General features: G+C 46.7%; 2 protein-coding genes across 9 annotated transcripts in view; one reads left to right on the plus strand and one right to left on the minus strand.

Annotated features, from left to right (window-relative positions):
- The window catches only part of APH1B (aph-1 homolog B, gamma-secretase subunit), a 120,957-nt gene that overhangs the window by 67,030 nt on the left and 33,096 nt on the right, over positions 1-20,831 (plus strand). Inside the window, exon 8 of one of the 5 annotated variants that reach the window (XM_073801128.1) lies at positions 11,084-11,636. The exons of the other annotated variants lie outside the window; for them this stretch is intronic. The gene's annotated coding sequence lies outside the window, so the exon portion shown is untranslated. Of the gene's footprint in view, positions 1-11,083; positions 11,637-20,831 lie in introns of those variants that run through there. 5 annotated transcript variants of the gene reach the window in all.
- CA12 (carbonic anhydrase 12) overlaps positions 1-20,831 on the minus strand; it is a 62,958-nt gene that overhangs the window by 11,643 nt on the left and 30,484 nt on the right. For all 4 annotated transcript variants that reach the window (XM_019947871.2, XM_019947861.2, XM_019947852.2 and 1 more), the window contains exons 3-8: positions 10,787-10,966; positions 9,743-9,885; positions 4,503-4,598; positions 3,599-3,662; positions 3,215-3,372; positions 1,739-1,868 (exon numbers count right to left, since the gene is read on the minus strand). In XM_019947871.2, the coding sequence (XP_019803430.1) occupies positions 1,739-1,868; positions 3,215-3,372; positions 3,599-3,662; positions 4,503-4,598; positions 9,743-9,885; positions 10,787-10,966 (771 nt within the window). The remainder of the gene's footprint in view (positions 1-1,738; positions 1,869-3,214; positions 3,373-3,598; positions 3,663-4,502; positions 4,599-9,742; positions 9,886-10,786; positions 10,967-20,831) is intronic.

Raw genomic sequence — 20,831 nt, forward strand, 5'->3', positions numbered from 1 at the left:
CTGCAACGTAAAGTCAGGATGGACAGTTGTTAGTGTCCACTTAGAATCAGAACATGTTAGCACCGAAAGGACGTTAACTCACCTAGTCCAACCCATCATTTTATGGCTGAGGAAACCAAGGCCAAAGGAGGGACATGATTTGCCTGCGTCATATAGCCAGGAGGAAACAAGGTGAGGCCTTGAACCTGGGTCTGCTGACTGTTGGGGAGTATCTGTCACACCATCCCTGGTGACTTGTAGAGACTTAGCACAGAGAACAGAGCTGACTATTATCCTTGAATCACAAGGAAAATTCTACCTGGTCTATGTGGGCAGAGTCCCTTATCTCCAGGAGGAGTTTTATTTTATTTAAGAGTTGAAGTATTTCCGTTTAACCCTTGACTACTATATACTTCATTTAGAAAAATAGGAAAAGAGAATGTTATATCCAGAATAGAACACCAGGGGATAATTCTATGCATTTGAGGTATTTCCTGGAAAAGGAGTTGGTATAGTTACCATCATGTACATCCTCAATTTTTAGGAGGGGCCATTGTTTATAGATTCAGTTTGCAGACCAAGAAACTGGTGAAAAGAGGGAGATGACCTTAACTAGTGACATCTGGAGAGGAGAATACAAAAGATAAATTCTTGGACAGTTCTTGATTAAGTAACTGACAGAGAAGGACGTAATTCTGACCATATGTGTGGGTCAGTGCAGAAGGGCATGTTTCTAAAGCTTTCTGGCAAGGGCCTTGAAATTCAATCTTCCTGTGGTCCACTAAGCTTAGCAGGTGACAGTTACAATCTCACACACTATGAAAGGAACAACAACAGAACAAGGTGCCCCATGTGAGACGAGGAGAGCTAATTCTCTGACAAGTGGGTTAATGGTCATCCTTAAATATGAACCCTTGGCCCAGCTTGGCCACAAGCGATGTGAGAAAGTGAACTTAGTGATTTGAAGAGTGTGGGCCCCTCACCCCTTTCCCCGGGCCCCCAGCTTTCAGCTGTCTTGATGTAGATACCGTGCGAGTCAAGATGTTAACTGTCCATCTGGGGGGTTATGGTTATGGATTTAAAAGGAAGAACTGAGCTTCCATAGCTCAGGAAGAAACCGAACTATTAAGCTTCATTCCGTATAGATCTCGGATGCCTGTGCAAGCTTCAAGGAGATGAGACAAAAGGCAGTTCTGAAGATACTTTCTTGTCTAACGGGCCCTGCTACAGTAGACCATGAGCTGCTTGTGGCTCGGATGTGGGTTATGCCCATTTTCTAAAACCTTACAAAGGAGCATCCCTGGACCTTGGTGGTGCCAGGAATCACCTGGCAAGGCCAAAGATGGGCCTTGATGCTGAGAAAGCCTGTAAGAAGTTAGAAGGTTTGATCTCATGAAAAGGGCCCTATCATGTATCTTAGGAGAAGGGGTAGGTAGTTCTTCAGGGCAGAGAGGCCCCCAGAACATCCTCTCTTCCCCATCTGTGGGAGACTCCCAGACTTAATGATTGTTGTGGTCCACGCGCCTGGAGGGCCTGGCTCGCGCTTTTCTACCAAGGCTCAGGGAAGTCAGGGTCGGCGGAGGGAGACCTCAGTAAACCCACACACGGTAGCTCCTCACGCATCTGGTTCCCTTGGCAGCCAGGGTGCTCTTAACTCATCTCCTAAGGGTATCAGTGACAGTGCCCAAGAGCAGGGCACCCGATTTCACACAAAACAGACATCTCGGCTCCGCACTTGCCACACACTGCATCTCCTCACCTTCACGTCGGAAGGAGACGTACACCAGCCTCTCATCAAATTTCTGGACCTGCCGGAAGTTGTTGATCATCTCTCTAGGGGACGGGTCCTCCACCCGTGTGCAGTACAGGGCTGTCTCCAAATTCGTCAGCTGCGGGGGAAGAGCAGAAACACCCCCCACGGGCAGAGTGACGCCCCCTTGCCTGACCTCGAGGGAAAGGACCACCAGATCTCACCTCCGAGGCCTGGCGGGAGACCCTTGAGAAAGCAGTGGGGAAGCCAGAAGCTGCCCCTCCCCTGCGCGTGTCTGAGTGATGGGGCTCGGCGAGCCCGTGTGTCTTCCCACTGTCTTCCCACCTCCCGGGGCTGCCGGAAGGGTTCGTGCTGTCAGATCCTGATTGAGCCTGAAATCTGCCCTGCAGGGAGGGAAACCTGGGGTGGTGAGGGGTTCCTCAGCCTCCCACGGAGACTGCATTCCTCTCCTGAGCCTCATTCAGGACCCAGCTCTGAATCAGAGGGGCCTGGGCCTTAGTCTGATGGTCCCATCAAGAGGAACCAAAAGAGGGAGGCAAGAGGCTCACAGGTCATCGGACTTCTAGTTCCATGGTATTTTCATACACCCATATAGATCATGTAACTGTTTCTAAGGCAGTTTCTGGGTTAGGACATATTACTGCCTTTCTGAGCATTTTATCTCTTGATTCATCACGTCTTTATTCCTGTCAGCCTACTTGCTGCCATTTATCGAGGTTACTCAGATCAATAGCTCATAGTAGAAAGGAAGGAGCAGCAGTGAGAGCTGTGCTGGCTCATGAAGCGGGTGGGGGCCGTGAGCCAGTGTGCAGCGGCCCCCTGGCCCCGTCTCCTGGGCAGCCATACTTCCGACTGATGAAACTCAGCTGCAGGGTAGAGACACCGGCAGTGACCTGGAACTCAGCTCTTATCTTTGGGTCTTAGCTCTGTCACTAACCAGCTGGTGATCCCCAAGTTTCCTCAACTCTCTAACCCTTGCTTTCATCACCTAAGAAATGAGAGGGTTAGAGATGATTCCCAAGGACTCCGTCCCCCAGTTTTACACTAGCCTGTGAACTTCTTGAGGGCAGAGATCCTCATTGCTGTAATCCCCATCCCCTCGGCTTTGTTAAACAGTCTAACCTGATCCTGTCTTTATTCTGCCCCTGTAAAGGAGCCATGCTCTTTCCTGCCTGGGAGGTAGACACTATCCGCTGAGGGATATATTAGGAAACGCAGCTTAACAGCTCTTATTTAAAGAACTGTGGAGACAGATTCATTTTCCCCACTTGACTTGATAGCTCCACTTTTGAAGCTCAGCCTGTAATTTCTGAAGTGCTTCCAAGCCCCTGTGATATTTGGAGAGGTTTTGAATAGCTGCCAGTGAAACTCTCAGTGAGGAAATCAAGTCGTTGATTATGATATGGGTGGTGGTAGCGTCCGAGGTACCACGTGCTCTCTGACAAGAAAGAGCACGACAGTTACCTGCTGCTGGGAAATTTCCACAGGGTTCCGGAAAACCGTCCAGAGCACGGTCGGGTAGCAAGGAGGTGTGGTCAGGGACCCTCGGTAGCGGTAGTACTCCTCAGGCCTCTTTGGCAGCAGCTCTTCAATGCTGAAACCCGGAATGGACACTTCTTGGCCTGGAGAGACATGTTGGGGGATGATGTCACCTTGCTCCCCAAGGCAGAGGTGCAGCTGAGCATATGACAGACTAGGAAGGTGAACTAGCCCCATTCTGAGCCATCTGATCCTAGGACTTGGTCACAGACAGTACCCGGCCCCCTGCATGGGTTCTTCTTCAGATCACACAAGGGTGAATACACTCTTCTCCAACAGAGGGTGAATACGCCTCCAAGGACCTCTCACCTTTGTACTTTACATCTTTAAGGTGACTGAAGATCTTCTCATATGATGGATTGAAGGAGCCCACCTGCAACAGAGATGGGGCAGGTTGAACAGGGACAGAATTCAATAGGCTGAGCTTGGCTTGACAATTGTGAATGGAAGGGCTCTGCTGAGGGTGTGTAATCACCACTGCTGAGATCCTCCCCGAAGGATGCACTTTACTAGGACAGTTATGATGCATCACTAGGTTGTTAGGGGGTTGGCGGAATGGTCCTGCCCTCTTGCATCTCAGGACATCCTATTTCCAGCTCAAGGCACTGGGGCTGGGGTGTCCCAGAGCAACAGGTAGAGCTTGTGCTCCTGATTATCTGGCTGTGAGCTTAAAGGCCACAAATAGCATGTTCTCTAACCAGAACTTAAGGGAGCTTGAGTTCATGCAAGCCAAGTCAGGCAAGTAAGTATGTTGAGAAACGACATACGTGCTATCTCCTTAGGGGGGAAAATGCAAGCAAATCAGGAGGTGTTCCCATGTTCTGGGATTAAGGAAAGAACTTATGCTGGGGTTCCTATAAAGGATGGAGCTTGGATGCTGGAAATTGTATCAGGCATGTGATGGGGCAGCAGTGAATGATTCCCCCACCCCCGACAGGCCCTGTCCAACTTGGCAATTCCTTGATTATGCAATAGGGCTGGAGACTAGGACTCATCTTTCCAGTGTCACCTAGGACATGCCCATTCCTGCTGTCCAGCCACAGAAAGGGCTGCCTCCAGGCCAAGAGAGCAGGAACCCTGTGGGGAAATAGCCCCTGCTCTAGAGTCAAGACACAGCCGAAACGGAACAGACGGGTGTGCAAGGAACCAAATGCCAAGTCTGATGTCATCCTGACATCAGATTTCATGTAAAATGCCTCTCAACATCTCTTACCTCTATGAGAACAGCTAGGACCGCGAGGCCTTCTGGCTTGTCACTGGCGATGCTGGCATTGGGGTACAGGTCCGAGTTATAAAAGACCATATGCAGCTGCAGTGGGAGAGGGGAGATGAGTTGCTATCCATCAGGGGATAGGGACCCATGGGAAGCTTTCACTTTTGCAGGAGACTAGAATCCAATGGGAGGGACAGACCACCCCCATCCCTAGCTAGATTCGGCCTCCCAGACCCTTGCCTCATGGCCACCCCAGTGTTCCCTTTTCTCTCAGTCCTCTAGACTGCAAACTCCACCAGGCCAGTCTGTCCATCTTGTTCACTCATGGTATCCCAGGGTCTGATATGGTGCTTGAAAAGTACCAGGTACACAGTAGATATTGAATGAATGAATGAACACATTGGCTTTTATACTAGCTGTGAGAAAGCTTGGATACTTTGGAGCACTTCTCCCTTCTGATTCTTCCTACTTATTCTGGAGCCTAGGGCAAAATGGTCCCATGTGGCTTGCCCAGCCTAAGCCCGGCCACTCTGCATTTGATCTGGGGGCCGGGGCAGTAAACCTCCAACTGTACCTTAATCATACTTGCACCCAGAGCAGGACATGCATTTATCTCTCAGGTGGAGACAGTCACAACATGACTTTTATACAGGTTTTATCAACTGTATTTTAAGAGACCATGAAACAAAAATGCTACTCCATGAATGTAGACCCCAAAATACCATTCTAAACTCATTTTTTTTCAAAGCAGAAGTTACTTATCATTATTAAAGTGAGGAAAAGAGAAGTTTTTGAGAAATGTTGGGTTTAAAAGGTCTAGGTAGGGCTTCCCTGGTGGTGCAGTGGTTGAGAGTCCGCCTGCCGTTGCAGGGGACACGGGTTCGTGCCCCAGTCCGGGAAGATCCCACATACCATGGAGCGGCTGGGCCCGTGAGCCATGGCTGCTGAGCCTGCGCAACTGGAGCCTGTGCTTCGCAACAGGAGAGGCCACAACAGTGAGAGGCCCGCATAGCGCAAAAAAAAAAAAAAAGTCTAGGTAAACTCTGATGAGTGATGTTGATAATGAGGGAGGCTATGCACGTGTGAGGGCAAGGAGTATATGAGAAATCTCTGTATCTTCCTCTGCATTTTGCTGTGAACCTAAAATGCTCTAAAAAAAAAAAAGTCTTAAAAAATTAAAAAGAAACAGTCTAGGTAAGCATTAAGACATTATTATGACAAGCTCTGTCAATGTCTAACCTGATTTTTTTTTTCTTAAGCAAAAAAAATGTTTATTTGGGTCAAAGAATGTGATTTGGGGCACACAGATTTGGGTAGCTTCCCAAACAGTGTCCTGCTAGGGAGTAAAAGGGGCTTTTAAAGGCAAAGAAGGGAGGTTTGCATTACAAAGAATTTTGTAATTTTCAAGTTGGAGGCAGAAGCTAGTCTTGGCTAAACATGGTTGAATACTAGGGCTGTTACTAGAGGGAGGGAAAAGTTCGTTAATGTGACAAGTTGCAGGTGTTCTTGCAGAGTCCATGGAGTATTGGTGGTTTGGCCCAGTTCAGAAGTTCATGGTTCCCGCTGGTGAGGACGCGCGTAAGGTTCACCTCCTTAATGGCCTCCCAGCTCCATTTTAAAACCCCTTGACGTAAGTGACTCCATTTTATTTCACAGTCCTTTCTCCTGATTCTCTTGGAATCTGTCATCCTCCCCCTACATGACAAGGTTAAGTCTGTGATCTGAGACTCCCCACCAATTGGTTAGTAAATATTTCCATTTTCAGCTGCATTGGTGTTTGTTTCAATTGTCATTTTCTTTGTTGTCTCTTCTCTCCAGATGTGGCTTTTGCCTCAGGAAATTCCAGCCTTCAGGAAACAGGTGGATAGATATTTGTAGAGTGAAAGTGTTCCTAAAAATCTCAGATAATCCCTCGTTTCCTGCCAGAGGCTGCTCTAGCCCGTTCTAAAGGGTTATAGCTGGACCTCTTGGCAGTTGGCAAAAGGGGAATAGTTTGTATTACTTGTCATCAGCTTTATCCAGGAAATGAAGTTTGTCTTAGGTCTACCAGCAAGGCAGCTCTGCTCTTTGTCTGTTCTCTCTTACCTTATGTGATGTGTTAAAATACATCCACAAATTCTTTGACTCGTTCTTCAGAAAGTAGAGCCTAATTCCTCTCCCCTCAGGTGTGGCATTGACTAAATGTCTTGCTTCTAATAAGTCATGTAAGGTGGAGGTGATAATATATGACTTCTGAGACCCCATCATAAAAGGCAGTGTGGCTTTTGCCTTGCTCACACTTGGATCACTCACTGTAGAGAAAGCCAGCTGTCATGTCATAAGGGCACCCAAGCAACTCTATGAACAGGTTCATGTAGCAAGGGACTGAGGCCTCCTGCCAATAGCCAGCATCAACTTGTCCACCATATGAGCCATTTTGGAAGCAGATCCTTCAGCCCCAGTCAAGCTTTCAGATAACTGTAGCCCAGCCAATACCATGACAGCAGTCTCATGAGAGACTCTGAACCAGAGCCAGTCCCCTAAGTTGCTCCCAATTTTTTTACCCACAGAAACTGCAAGATAATAAATGTTTGTTGTCTTAAACTGCTAATTTTTAGGGTAATTTGTTATGTAGCAATAGATACCTAACACACTTTCCTTGGTTGAACCCCTATCTGGGCATCTTCACATCTTCACTTACTTCTAAATAACCCCTTCTCACACTTACTCACTCAAGGCGCCTAAGAACATATCTGGTTTTTTCCATCACCTTTGAATACCTCATATTTAAGGTAATATTTGTATCACAAACTCCCTTATGTCATGCCTTGGATTGATTTTTCTATGATCAATGTTATATTTTCTTCAGGTATTAAAGCTTTAAACAGTAAAGCATGTTGTTGGAAATCTTTATCATTCTTCACAGAAAAATTCCTGTAATTTTTGGGTAGTTTAAATATATTATGTCTATTCTACATTCTCCTTCTGGACATTAGGAGCTTATAGACATGACTTCATTCTGATAAAGCCCCTTAGACATGCAGGAGTGTCATCCTCCTACTTTGTTTAACCTGATTTTTAATCCTAAAGGTGGTATCACCTGTCCTCCAAAAAACTGTATTATATATGATCATGTGTATTTTAGTTGATTCTTTGCCTCTTGAGACTATGACACACTGAGATTTTACCTCCCTTTTCCTTTTTCTTCGTTAATCTCTTTTCCCATCTTATGTGATTATAAATAGAATTCAAGCATATTTTAATGAATACAGCTCAATGTTCCCCACTTTTCAAGTGGCCCTTTCTAATTAAAAAAAAATTATATCAAGTTATTTCTTCTTTTTAATGGTCCTGTATTAAGGATTTCTTAGGGGCTCCTCCTTTACCATCTTTCCCCCACAAAGGATGTAGCCTCCACACTGCCCCACACCATCTTGGCCTGGCATTGCTTTGGGAAATAGTGCAGAACTCTATGTGGCTAAAACCCTGAAGGTCCTAGATCCTTATTTCTTAATTTATTTATTTATTGTCTATTTTTGGCTGCGTTGGGTCTTCATTGCTGCGCACAGGCTTTCTCTAGTTGTAGCGAGCGGGGGCTACTCTTCGTTGAGGTGTGCGGGCTTCTCATTGTGGTGGCTTCTCTTGTTGTGGAACACAGGCTCTAGGCGTGTGGGCTTCAGTAGTTGTGGCTCACGGGCTCAGCAGTTGTGGCTCACGGGCTTAGCTGCTCCGCGGCATATGGGATCTTCCCAGACCAGGGCTCGAACCCGTGTCCCCTGCATTAGCAGGCAGATTCTTAACCACTGCGCCACCAGGGAAGTTGCGATCCTTATTTCTTTTTACAGCTGACGTTTGAGCTTGTGTTCTGTTTTAGCACTTTTCTCACTTGTTGAGATGAAATCAAGAGGAGGTGAAGACTAATACAAACAGGAGGGAATTCCCTGCTGAGAGGATTAAGAGAGTCTTCTTATATAGACTCAAGCCAGAAGAACTGCTACACTTTCAAGGACCCTCCATAGAGAATCTGCCACTTTAGGGTCACCTTGATGTTTTTTCTCTGTTATTGACATTTATGGTCCATCTTCACCAGGTTCTTGGTCTGATGATGTGGTTTAATAGCAGAAAATTCAGTAACTATTTTTAAATGCCCAAACCCTCTCAGCCTACACCCTAACTCCTTTACCCGCCGTGGGAAAATAGAAGCCTCCTTATTGCAGTTAGGCTGAAAGAAATGGCAGTCCTGGAGGTTCAGAGAGGGGACTGGTCTGGAATATGTGCACTTCCAGTAGGGCCATCCTATTGGGCCAGAATTATAGCTCCTCCACCTCTTGTAACTCGACCTCTAATTAGCCTAAGACATTAAGCAGTTCGGCCTTTAAGAACAGAGGGGAATGGTCGCATCACTGTTTACCACAGGCTCCGTTAGCTAATCAGTAGCATTTATCCCTTTGTATTTATTGCCCTTTAAACATTCAGAACCACACCCCCAAGTGCAATCCCACGGGAACGCTGAAAAGGAGCAGGTCAATCCCCCAGCCTCCGCTGAACACTTGTAGTGCAGGAGCGAAGCTCTGCTCCTCTTCCTGTTTTCTTTGGCATTTGGGGTAGCACCTCAGGGCAACGTAACGCAACACTGTGATGATGTCCCAGGCTATCCTCAGTGAGTCTCTGATGGCCACAATGCCCTACGCGTTATAATGCCAGTCATCCCTTGATTTGTGGCCAAATAGAAGAGTGACCCTGGACCCGGGTCCCCAGGCTCCAAGCACAACCCATGCCCGAACGGAAAGATGGGATGGGAAAAACTTATGCAAGCAGCATAGCATATGAAGAGAACGGAAAAGCTGGGGGAGCACTTAGCCTTGTATGATATGGCAGTGGGATGTCAGCCACACAAGCTGGTGGGATCTTAATCTGTGCAAACAGAAGGGCGATGTCTAGAAAAGGGGCATGTGTGTCCCACTGTGCCCCCCTGGGAGCACTCACTGCTTTCTGAGCAGCATCACTCAGTAAAAGACATGGAAACAAACTCAGCAAGTTCAGGAGAGGAAGGGAAGCGGGACACCGGGGGTGAGCTGCAGCGTGGCCGGAGTGGCCGTACCTTCCTGTGCTGCCAGCAGGGCTGGGGTGGGTGTGTGGAGTGAGACGGCCCCCTCCACCTCACCCCTTGTGCTCTGATCTTGTCTGCACACCAGCCAAGTGGAAGGGTGCCAGACCACCCACCGCCGGGAATCCTCTGCCAGCCGGGCCGCCCCACTCACCTCGGCAGCAAAGTGCTTCCCGCCCACAGTGTGCTCCGAGCCGTGAGGTTCATTCTCGTCCCCCCAGTGCAGGTGCAGCTGCGAGGCATTGTAGCGGGCCCCAAGGCCCTGGATGTGCATGTCCTTGGGCAGTTTCAGTTTCACTGCAGGGAGAGGAGGGGCAGTCTTCAGAGCCCTGGCCAGCTGAGTACTGCTTGAGAGCAGGTAGGCATCACCTGCCCGGGGCCTAGACAGGGGCGAGTGGATACAGCGAGGTGGGGACCAGAGAGATGCAGCCTGTAGGTCAGAAACCTGGGCTCTTTCTCTGAGAATGTCCCCCTTTCACTAAAGCTATTCCAGTGGCACAAGCACCTTCTTGGTTCCCCTTGGAAAATGATGTCAGGAACTAATTTAGACCAATGGATGAACGTTTGTTTATATATCCATGTATTACACACTTGGCTATGAAGATAGAACCTGTCGTGAAGTATCTGCCAAGCTGTAGAATTATATAACAACAACAACAATAATAATCGCTCTTTATTAAGCACTTCTCTATTCTGGATATTAACGTACATAACCTCTAGTCTTTACAGTACACATCAATATGCCCATTTTCCAGATGAAACCTCAAGGAGTTTAAAATTCTCATCCAGAGTCTCATGACTCATAAGTAGTCAAGCCACGATTCAAATTCGGGTTGGTCTGACTCCAAAGACTGGGCAAGGCCCCCAGTAAACTGTGTGGCCCCTTGAGTTGTTCACGGTGCCCCAGAATTCACTCCCGCACCATATCCAATAGGCCAAGAGGCTCAGGCCTGTCCCCTCTCCCATCCCAAGAGATGTGCCGCTTCTGAGAGATACCACCCCGGCAGAACCAGCCGAGCCCAGGACCTGCAGCATCCCCTGGAGAGAGTGGTCCAAGCATCCCTCAAGGCTCCCCTTTGCCCTCCTTCCTGGGTGCCTCAGTAGAACCCACCCTACCCCCTGCCCCGGCAGACAGAAGAGGCCAGGGAGCTGAGGAAAGCTCAGACACCCCTTCAGGTCTCGGAGGTCGCTCCCTCACCTGAATGGCCATTGTTGGTCAGGACAAATTGCTGGTTGGCAGACTCACTGTAGCCTTGGAAGCCAAGGGGCACAAGGCTGGCGTTGTACTGGAGGATGTCATCCTGCAGGTCTATTGGGGACTGCATCAGGCCCCCACATAATGGGTAGCTCTTGGACCAGCTCGTCTCCCCGTCGGGACCTGGAAGGAGAGATTCAGGTCCATGACTTAATCCGTTTTCCACTAAAGATTTTTCCTCACCTTCTAATTCTGTGTGCAATACAATCACTCCTTTTCTATTCCTTTCTTAATCCCTAGAGGTATACTCTTAAGGCCCAGAGACCCCAGCCTGCAGAACCAGGTCATGCAAATGCCTCCAGACCATTTGCTTCTGAAGTGATGTGAGGAAAGAGGGACCAGAGCAGCCCCGTGGCAGGGACTCTGCAGTATTCTGTCCGTTGTTCATATTTCGACCCGACGCACGTCCATTCCACGCGAAGACCTTGTGACTCTCAGCAACTTAGCATCTGTGCATTGAACGCTTCCTATGAGCAGCAATTGCTCTGGGTCTTGGGGCTGCCCAAGCTTACATTCTAGTGGGGAAGATTTTTTTTTTTTATTTTATAATTTTTTTGTGTTTTTAGAAGCTAAGGACATTTGTTATTGTTGTAGTTTAAAACCTATGGCTCTCTTTCCTTTGGTACTTTTTAAAAATTGAAGTATAGTTGCTGTACAATATTATATGTTACAGGTGTACAATGTAGTGAGTTATTTTAAAATATGGAATGTATTCCCCATGTTGTACAATATATCCTTGTAGCTTATTTTAGACCTAATAGTTTGTACCTCTCACTCCACTACTCCTATATTGCCCCTCCACCCTTCCCTCTCCTAGTGGGGAAGAATTTATTTAATCCACTGGGATGTCCCCCGTTGGAAAAATTGGAGTCTGTCTCCAACTCCAGGTAGGTCTTTGAGGCTGGTGATTTACAGGTATGATCTTCCTGATAGGAAACCCTTGAGGACCTTGACTCTGAATACCCACATCTAGAGCAAGTAAAAACCCCCAACCTGATAGGGAAGCTTGGAAAATATCAAGTAATTATAAGCCCGGAATCACGGAGCTAAATGCAGTGTTTACGCTGGGGAAAAGTATGACAATATTACAAACTAATTATTACAATATAACTGACAAACTAGCAGTGAGGAGGAGCAAACTTATCAAATAAACCCTCCAGGGCTCAGGCTTCTTGCTAACTACCAGGTAATAGTCCTTCCCCTGGAAATGAAAATAAACAATCCAATCCCACGTTCACTTTCTTGCTCCCACAAGGAAAAGTCTTTCAGGGATGTAAGGCTATGTTTAAAAGATTATCTCCCATGGTAATTAAGTGGATTTTCAAGCTGAGGTTTCTCCAGAAAAGTAAATAATTGGCAGGTCACGGCTCGTTAGAGTAGAACCATGGTGCCCTGTGGGCTCTCTAGGAGTTGGGAACCAAGGTTTGCCACCTGGAGTTCATTCATCAGTATTTCAGCACACGGAAAGGTGTCACCTAGAGCAGAAGGGGAAGGAATACCACGTCTTCTGGGCACCCTTGCCATAGACCACGGCACCATTTCACAGGAGCACGTGTGTGTACACCGGCCTCACAGAATCCCCATCCCCTACACCTTGTTCTCTAACTAGGGGACCTCACCTGAGAGTAGGGAGAGTCAGAAGCAAAACTTGGTGCCCACATTCATTTGAAATGCTATGACGAGTTGGTCCTAGGTCTGGACACACACAGGAGAACCCTCTAATATTTCAGGCTGTCAGCCTTCAGGTATACCTTTTCAGAAATGTTGGAGCTGGAAGGGATTTCAGACTCTCCAGCCCAGCCTCTCACTGGACACCAGTTTTCCCAACCCTCACATGTCAGAGTTTCCACTGAACTGTATTGTTTTTCTTTCCACGGCCTCAAAGCCCTGGACTCAAGGCAACTAAACTACACCAAGATGGCGACTGTCGGAGAGGCAGGCTGGAGGACACCGAGGCAGTCACTCCAGGGGGCAGACTGGATTAGGGCAGTTACTCAGCTGGGGGCCAAACCGAATCCCTTAGAGACCACAGGGTTCAGAGATGAAGCAGTCAAGAGGTATCATGCCAGCCCTGAGGGTCAGGAAGCAGCGCAGCTCCTAGGTGGCAGCCCTTCAAGAGTGAGGCTGCCAGCCTTTTCTCTCTCACAACGGCATCTGGGCCCACAGCCAGGGTGGCAGAAGCTGCCAGACAGGCATGAATGGAAAAACTCAGGACATGAAGAGGTGTGGCAAAGAGGTCTCCCCTTGAACACATAGCTAAAGGGAACTGAGTAAGAAGGGCTTTCTTTTCCCAGAGCCAGAGCTCCCCTGAAGGTTTCATGAAGAGGGGACTGGGCCATCCCATTTCATCTCTGTGAACCCATGTCGTGCTTAGGATCACATGCATAACAGGCACTGAGTAAACATCTTCCCCAAAGAATGAAAGACCCCCAAAGAACAGAGAGCTTGGGGAAAGGTTATGAGGAGGAATTTTCCTTTTGCCCTAAATACTTTCGTGGAAGTTGGCCAAATTAGGTATTTGGGAGCAGAAAAGACTAAGGATATAAAAGGCAACAGAGGGCTTCCCTGGTGGCGCAGTGGTTGAGAGTCTGCCTGCCGGCGCAGGGGACACGGGTTCGAGCCCTGGTCCGGGAGGATCCCACATGCTGTGGAGCAGCTGGGCCCGTGAGTCACAACTACTGAGCCTGCGCGTCTGGAGCCTGTGCTCTGCAACAAGAGAGGCCGCAACAGTGAGAGGCCTGCGCACCGCGATGAAGAGTGGCCCCCACTCACCGCAACTAGAGAAAGCCCTCGCACAGAAACGTAGACCCAACACAGCAAAAATAAATACATAAATAAAATTAAAAAAAAAAAAAAAGGCAACAGAGTCAGTGGTGGCAAAACCTTCCTAGGAAAGAGAAGCAGCTGTATTGGACCCGGAGACTCCAGCTTTCCAGCACCAGCTGTCCCCTGCCCTCCACCTCCGTGAGTGACCTCAAGCCAGTCACCTTCCCTGCCTTCGTCTCCTTTGCCCTTTGTACAAATGGGAGGGGTGGACACTATGTTCTGGAAGGTCCCTTCTGACTCTCAAGCTCTGAGATTTCTTAAGATTACTAGGACTAAGCACCTTCACCTCTGTATCAGGTCGGTTGGAACGGGTTGGAGAGAATTGCTCATCCAAAGGCAGTTCCTGGGCATGTGACGAGGTGCCCAGTGGGAACCAGCTGTGGGAACGAGGGCACAGGGCGCTGCTGCTCCTGGGGCTGGCGGGAGAGTGGGCAGTCCTGCCGGTTTGGGCTGCTGACCACTGGAAGCACTCGTCCTGAGTGCCCATCACAGGCCCTTTGGGCAGCAGGATCTAGGAAGCCTCTTCTATCCCTCCTCCTCCTCATGATGGTGATGGTGACGATGGTGATGTTAGTAGTTTTGGTCCTTACACCTCTACAACTCCATGGGGTCAACAAGGCAAGAATTGCCCCATTCTGTAGACGAAAAATTGAGATGAAGTGATTTGCCCAAAGACAGACTTTGGCTTAGTAACAGAGTTACCTTGCCTGGGTCACAGGACCTCCATGCCTTCTATTTCATTATTTATCCAGGAGATTTCGTGCACGCTCGTATCCTCCTTCTCCCATGACCTCCTTGAAGGCAGGGACCATGTCTCATTCACCCCTGCCTTGTCCACAATGCCTGGCATAGAGCAGGCCCTCACATGTTTCCTGAGCTGGATTCTCTTACTAATTTTCTGCTTGTTCCTCTCCAGGGAAGCATGCACCTATATTAAACCCCCTAGTTTCTCTCTATTCCCCCACATAATTTTCTTTTTCCTATAAAAAGTAAAGGAAAATGATGTTACTTGCTCAGGTTCAAAAGTTACCCTCCTAGCTTTCTAGTGTACCTGCGTGAGGTTTTGTTCTGTTTGGGGCCGCTCATTGAAAAAGAAATCCGGTTGCTGGCCGGTAGCCTGGGAGACGATCTGCTGAGTATGGAGTTTCATTGCAGTTCACGGGACTCTCTGCCAGCGTGTGATGGCTGTGTCCCCTGCTTACATGGCTAGAGACGTTGTCAGAGCAGCCTCTGATCTCTGTGGCTTGTGAGTGAGAGAGGGAGGTGCCATGTGGCTGGGCACCAGGACACCCAGTATCAGGCACGTAGGCAGCAGGCTCCCTTCTGCCCTGCAGCCTCTGTGTGAGCAACGTCATTGCTGATCTAACACTGCACTTTCTTTTCGCTGGCAGCTACTGCCCAGGCTGTAATTTTTCAACTTGTTCTCAGCTTTCACACTCATGCCAAGCACTCTGCTGCCAGAAAACCTCTCCTGGGACTGACTCTTCCAAAAGAAGCATTTGTTTCCAGCTACCATCAAAATGTGACTTTTCTCTCGGGCTGTGACTTTGCTTCTTCCGTGGATTAGATTCCTCGCGTGATCATGATAAAGAAGATCATGTGTATCTCCCAGTTTGTTTTTCCAACTAAAATCAAGGCATTATTTCTTTCCAGTTCATGAATTTTTCTGTTTGAGGCAAAACAGAAGTGGACCAAATTTCTGTTTTGAATTGTAACAAGAGATGAACGTGGCACGGCTCAAAATGCCTCTCGTGCTTTCCAGCTGGGCATTATTGAGGCCCAGAGTACAAGACTTGCATTACCCGAGGACCAGAATTTCTTTCAGGGAAAATGTCAAATGCGTGCAACCGTAGAGGGAGGAGCAAAATGAACCCCATATCCCTGAGCTTTGACAACTAACAATCCACAGCCTGTCCACCTTCATCTCTACCACACCTGCTCTCCCCTATCCCTGGATAATTTTGAAACAAATCCAAATATATTTCGTCTGCACATATTTCAGTATGTCTCTAAAACATAAGGGCTCTTAGAAAGAAAGCACAATACCATTACCACACTTAAAAGGTTAACAATTCCTTAATATTATTAAATCCAGTCAGAATTCAAAATTTTCCAATTATCTCATATCTTTTTAAAACATTTCTTTTTACAAACAATAAATGCTGGAGAGGGTGTGGAGAAAAGGGAACCCTCTTGCACTGCTGGTGGGAATGTAAGTTGATACAGCCACTATGGAGAGCAGTATGGAGGTTCCTTAAAAAACTAAAAATAGAACTACCATATGACCCAGCAATCCCACTACTGGGCATATACCCTGAGAAAACCATAATTCAAAAAGAGTCATGTACCACAATGTTCATTGCAGCTCTGTTTACAATAGCCAAGACATGGAAGCAACCTAAGTGTACATCAACAGATGAATGGATAAAGAAGATGTGGCACATATATACAATGGAATATTACTCAGCCATAAAAAGGAATGAAACTGAGTTATTTGTAATGAGGTGGATGGACGTAGAGACTGTCATACAGAGTGAAGTAAGTCAGAAAGAGAAAAACAAATATTATATGCTAACACATATATATGGAATCTAAAAAAAAAAAAAGAAAAAAAAATGGTCAGAAGAACCTAGGGGCAAGATGGGAATAAAGATGCAGACCTACTAGAGAATGGGCTTGAGGACAAGGGAAGGGGGAAGGGTAAGCTGGGATGAAGTGAGAGAGTGGCACGGACATATATACACTACCAAATGTAAAATAGACAGCTAGTGGGAAGCAGCCACATAGCACAGGGAGATCAGCTCGGTGCTTTGTGACCACGTAGAGGGGTGGGATAGGGAGGGTGGGAGGGAGGGAGACGCAAGAGGGGAGAGATATGGGGACATATGTATAACTGACTCACTTTGTTATAAAGCAGAAACTAACACACCATTGTAAAGCAATTATACTCCAATAAAGATGTTAAAAAAATAAAATAAAATAGGAATTTCAGAGTTAAAAAAAACATTTCTTTTATTGAAGTATAGTTGATTTACAATGTTGCATTAATTTCTGCTGTACAGCAAAGTGATTCAGTTATGCACATATCTATACATTCTTTTTCGTATTCTTTTCTGTTACGGTTTATCGCAGGATATTGAATATAGTTCTCTGTGCTTTACAGTAGGACCTTGTTGTTTTCATATCTTTTTAATGGTGGTTTGTAAAATTCAGGATTCGGAGAAGGTCCACATAGTGAAGCTGGTTGATGTGTTATGGCCTAGATCTCAATTTGATGGCGCTAAACCTTGTCAGAGGACAAGTGGCCCCGCTCTTCCAAGGCTCAAAATCTCAGAGCCAGGCTGGCTCAGCCCATCCTTTGCCCTCGGGGTGGGTCATGGCATCCCAAGTTTCCACCATCACCACCACCACCCCGGTTAGGCCCTTACCAGGTCACACTGCAGAGGCTCCACGCGGGGTCCCCGCCCCAGCCTTTGCTGTTGCAGCCAGAACCAGGTGTAGCCCTGCTCCCGTGGTACCACCCATCCGTCCACTCCCTTTCTCCATAGCACGCCCTGCCCTGCCCCCGCCCCCAATAAAACAAAGCAGAACCGCAGCCATACCCACCGCAGTTCGCCCCCATGGTCAGGCCAGCTCCGCCATCCTCAGACCAACCTTCACAAATGTTCTTATGCTAAAAATCTGCTTACAATGCTGCCTCCTTTCCTCTCTACCTTTCCAAATCTTGTCCATCTCCAAAATCCAGCTCAAGTCCTGGGCAAGCTACTCCAGCACTTTCTTCCTGCCTTGAACTCCTAGGCCAGATTACCCAGCTTCCTACAATGGTACAGTGCGTTGAATTGTCATTTAGCCATCTCACCTGTGACTGTTACTCTAAACCCGTTCCAGACTAGAACTCTGTCTGTAAGTTTTGAAGACCTTTGGAAGCCTAGAACTCTGTCACGTCCCTCCCCCGTGTCTGAGCATATAGTGGCATTTCCTAGACACTTAATGAATTGATTTGGAGGGTTTCTTAAGCTCATTTCAGAAATCTAGCCATAAAGGGATGGGAGAAGGGTGTGTGGGGGTGTGTGTGTGTGGTGTTTATAGGAAGATGAGGGTGACGAGAAGCATTTTTTATTTTTTTAATGAAGAGACTTGAGCACACTTCCACGTAGAAGGAAAGGGGACTAGAGAAGGAAGGATGGTTTCAGGAGAAGGAGGGGCTGATTCATGGAGTGTGGCCCTTAGAAGACAGTGGGGGAAGGGTGGACCCAGCCAGCAGAGGTAGAAATCACCTCTGGGCTGAAGGAGGCACTCCATAAGTGTTTGCTGAATGGATCAGACCAGAACACTGAAGCCTTCCTGGAAAGGAAGCCCATAGAGTAAAAACCCAGTCAGAAATCCTAGAACTCAGCAGGCCTGCAGAGGTGATCAGAGAAGAGGATGGCTGTGGGATGACAGACAGTCTCAGTTTCTCACATTCTGAGATGCATGCAGCCCAGGTACACCCATGAGCCTAAAAGAGTCAATGTGATTTTTAAAGTGAACCTGTATTTGGCTATTTTCTTACTGCACCTTACGTCTTGTTTTAAAATTTAATACAATTTCAAAGCAGGTACAACAGTAAAGAGCATAGTAGCATGGCCCCGTGTACCCGTCTCTCCATGACTAATCTAGTTTCATCCATACCCCCGCCCTATCCATTCCCCCTCCACTGGATTCCTTTGAAGAAAATCTATGGATGCATATATATAATTATAGGTAATAACTCTGTAAAAATACCCACAATATCATCTTCACATCTAAAAACTGTTAACAATGATTTTTTTTTAATTTTTTAAAAAATCTTTATTGGAGTATAATTTCTTTACAATGGTGTGTTAGTTTCTGCTTTATAACAGAGTGAATCAGCTATACATATACATATATCCCTATATCTCCTCCCTCTTGTGTCTCCCAGTGGTTTCTTTTTGTTGTTGTTGTTGGGGGTAGGAGTTTATTAATTTATTTTATTTATTTTTGCTGTGTTGGGTCTTCGTTTCTGTGCGAGGGCTTTCTCTAGTTGCGGGGAGCGGGGGCCACTCTTCATCGCGGTGCACGGGCCTCTCACTATCGCGGCCTCTCTTGTTGCGGAGCACAGGCTCCAGACGCGCAGGCTCAGTAGTTGTGGCCCACGGGCCTAGTTGCTCCGTGGCATGTGGGATCTTCCCAGACCAGGGCTCGAACCCGTGTCCCCCACATTAGCAGGCAGATTCTCAACCACTGTGCCACCAGGGAAGCCCCCAATGGTTTCTTAATGTCATCAAATATCCAGTGCAAATTCAAATTTTCCCAATTGTCTCATAAATCTTTTTTGGTTTTTTTCCCTATTTTTTAATTGAAGTATAGTTGATTTACAATGTGTCAGGTATATAGCAAAGTGATTCAGTTATATATATATATATCTATATATCTTTTTCAGATTCTTTTCCATTGTAGGTTATTATAAGATATTGAATGTAGTTCCCTGTGCTATAGTCTCATATATTTATGAAATAGTTTGTTTGGATCAGGGTCCAAATAAGGTCCATGTATCATGACTGGTTAATATGTCCCTTGAGTTTCTTTTAATCTATAGGTCCTCCTTTTATTTTTCTCCATCATGGGTGTATTTGCTCTGTACATACATATGTAGAGACTCACTACTGCCTTGGGCAATAACAATTCATGCAAGTAAATGAAGGGTAATTTTATTATTTTATAATCTGTTTGCACACATGGTATGGGGTAAGTAAAACACTTTATGGGTTGAGCAATTTCTTATATTTATACATTTACGACATATACGTTACAGCATGTATTGTAATAATAAAAGCATATAGGGCTCCTTAGAAGATCAGAACTATGTAATTACTGGTACAGTTTGATTGCTGTTTCTCACTGATTACTCTTTCTCACTGACTGCATCCTATGTGCTTAAGAATAACAAAAATTCTAGTGAAAATAAATATTGTTTGTAACTTGACTATATCCGACAAGTCTGGACAAAAAAAAACCAGTATTCATTATTATCCTATTATGACGTTTACCTTTTGGGGCCTAAGTCTGTCCCTCAGACCTACCTGGCGCCCCTGACATTTGTGGTAGCCACACTCTTGGGGTAGAGCCCTCAGTGTCTATGTGAACGCCTAGGCAGCCCATCCTGGGCCACCATCCCCAGGGCCTGTCTCTTTAGACTGGCTACCGAAATGCAGTCAGATCAAAACTTGCCCCAATGGATAAAACCACAGTGGCAAGGTTTTACACATTCTAGATGTTGACACACCTTTTTTTTAACCAACAGTCAAAGTTTTCGTATAATAAAAGCTTTTGGTCGGGCTTCCCTGGTAGCGCAGTGGTTGAGAGTCCGCCTGCCGATGCAGGGGACACGGGTTCGTGCCCCGGTCCGGGAAGATCCCACATGCCGCGAAGCGGCTGGGCCCGTGAGCCATGCCCGCTGAGCCTGCGTGTCCGGAGCCTGTGCTCCGCAACGGGAGAGGCCACAACAGTGAGAGGCCCGCGTACCGCAAAAAAAAAAAAAAAGAAAAAAGCTTTTGGTCAGTCCCCAAGGTTTGTTTTGTAAGGGGATCTGACTCTAATAAAAATGCCCCCAGTCTGGCCATGTATACTTATATGAAAATGATCACAGATTGTGAATACACGATTTGAATACACGATTAAATAGATTATATTTGCAATTTAAAAATGAATATTCAAATGTTGAATAAAAGAGAAAATTGCTAAATACCCTCCTTGGAGTGCTATTTAGTTTTGAAGTTCATTCATTCATTTCTTCAACAGATGTGCCTTCTGTGGGCCAGGCACTGTATTTAGTATTGAAGATACAGTGGAGAACACAACAGATCTGGTCTCTGTCCTCATGGAACTTACATTCCAGTGGAAAAGCCTGATAATAAATTACGGATAAGAAAACCAATACATAAGTAAAATAATTCCAGTCTGCAGTCAATGCTATGAAGGAAATAAGCAAGGGCTATGATGGAGAAAAATGGGGGGACCACTATGGACCGGGTGGTGCAGGCAGACTTCTCAGAGGAGGCACCATTAAAGTTGAGACTTAAAGGATGGGACTGAGCCCACCATGAGTCAAACCTGGGGAATGGCATTCCAAAGGGAGTGCACAGAGCACTCAGAGACCCTG

The sequence above is a fragment of the Tursiops truncatus genome, chromosome 2, assembly GCF_011762595.2.
Source record: "Tursiops truncatus isolate mTurTru1 chromosome 2, mTurTru1.mat.Y, whole genome shotgun sequence".
Lineage (NCBI taxonomy): Eukaryota > Metazoa > Chordata > Mammalia > Artiodactyla > Delphinidae > Tursiops > Tursiops truncatus.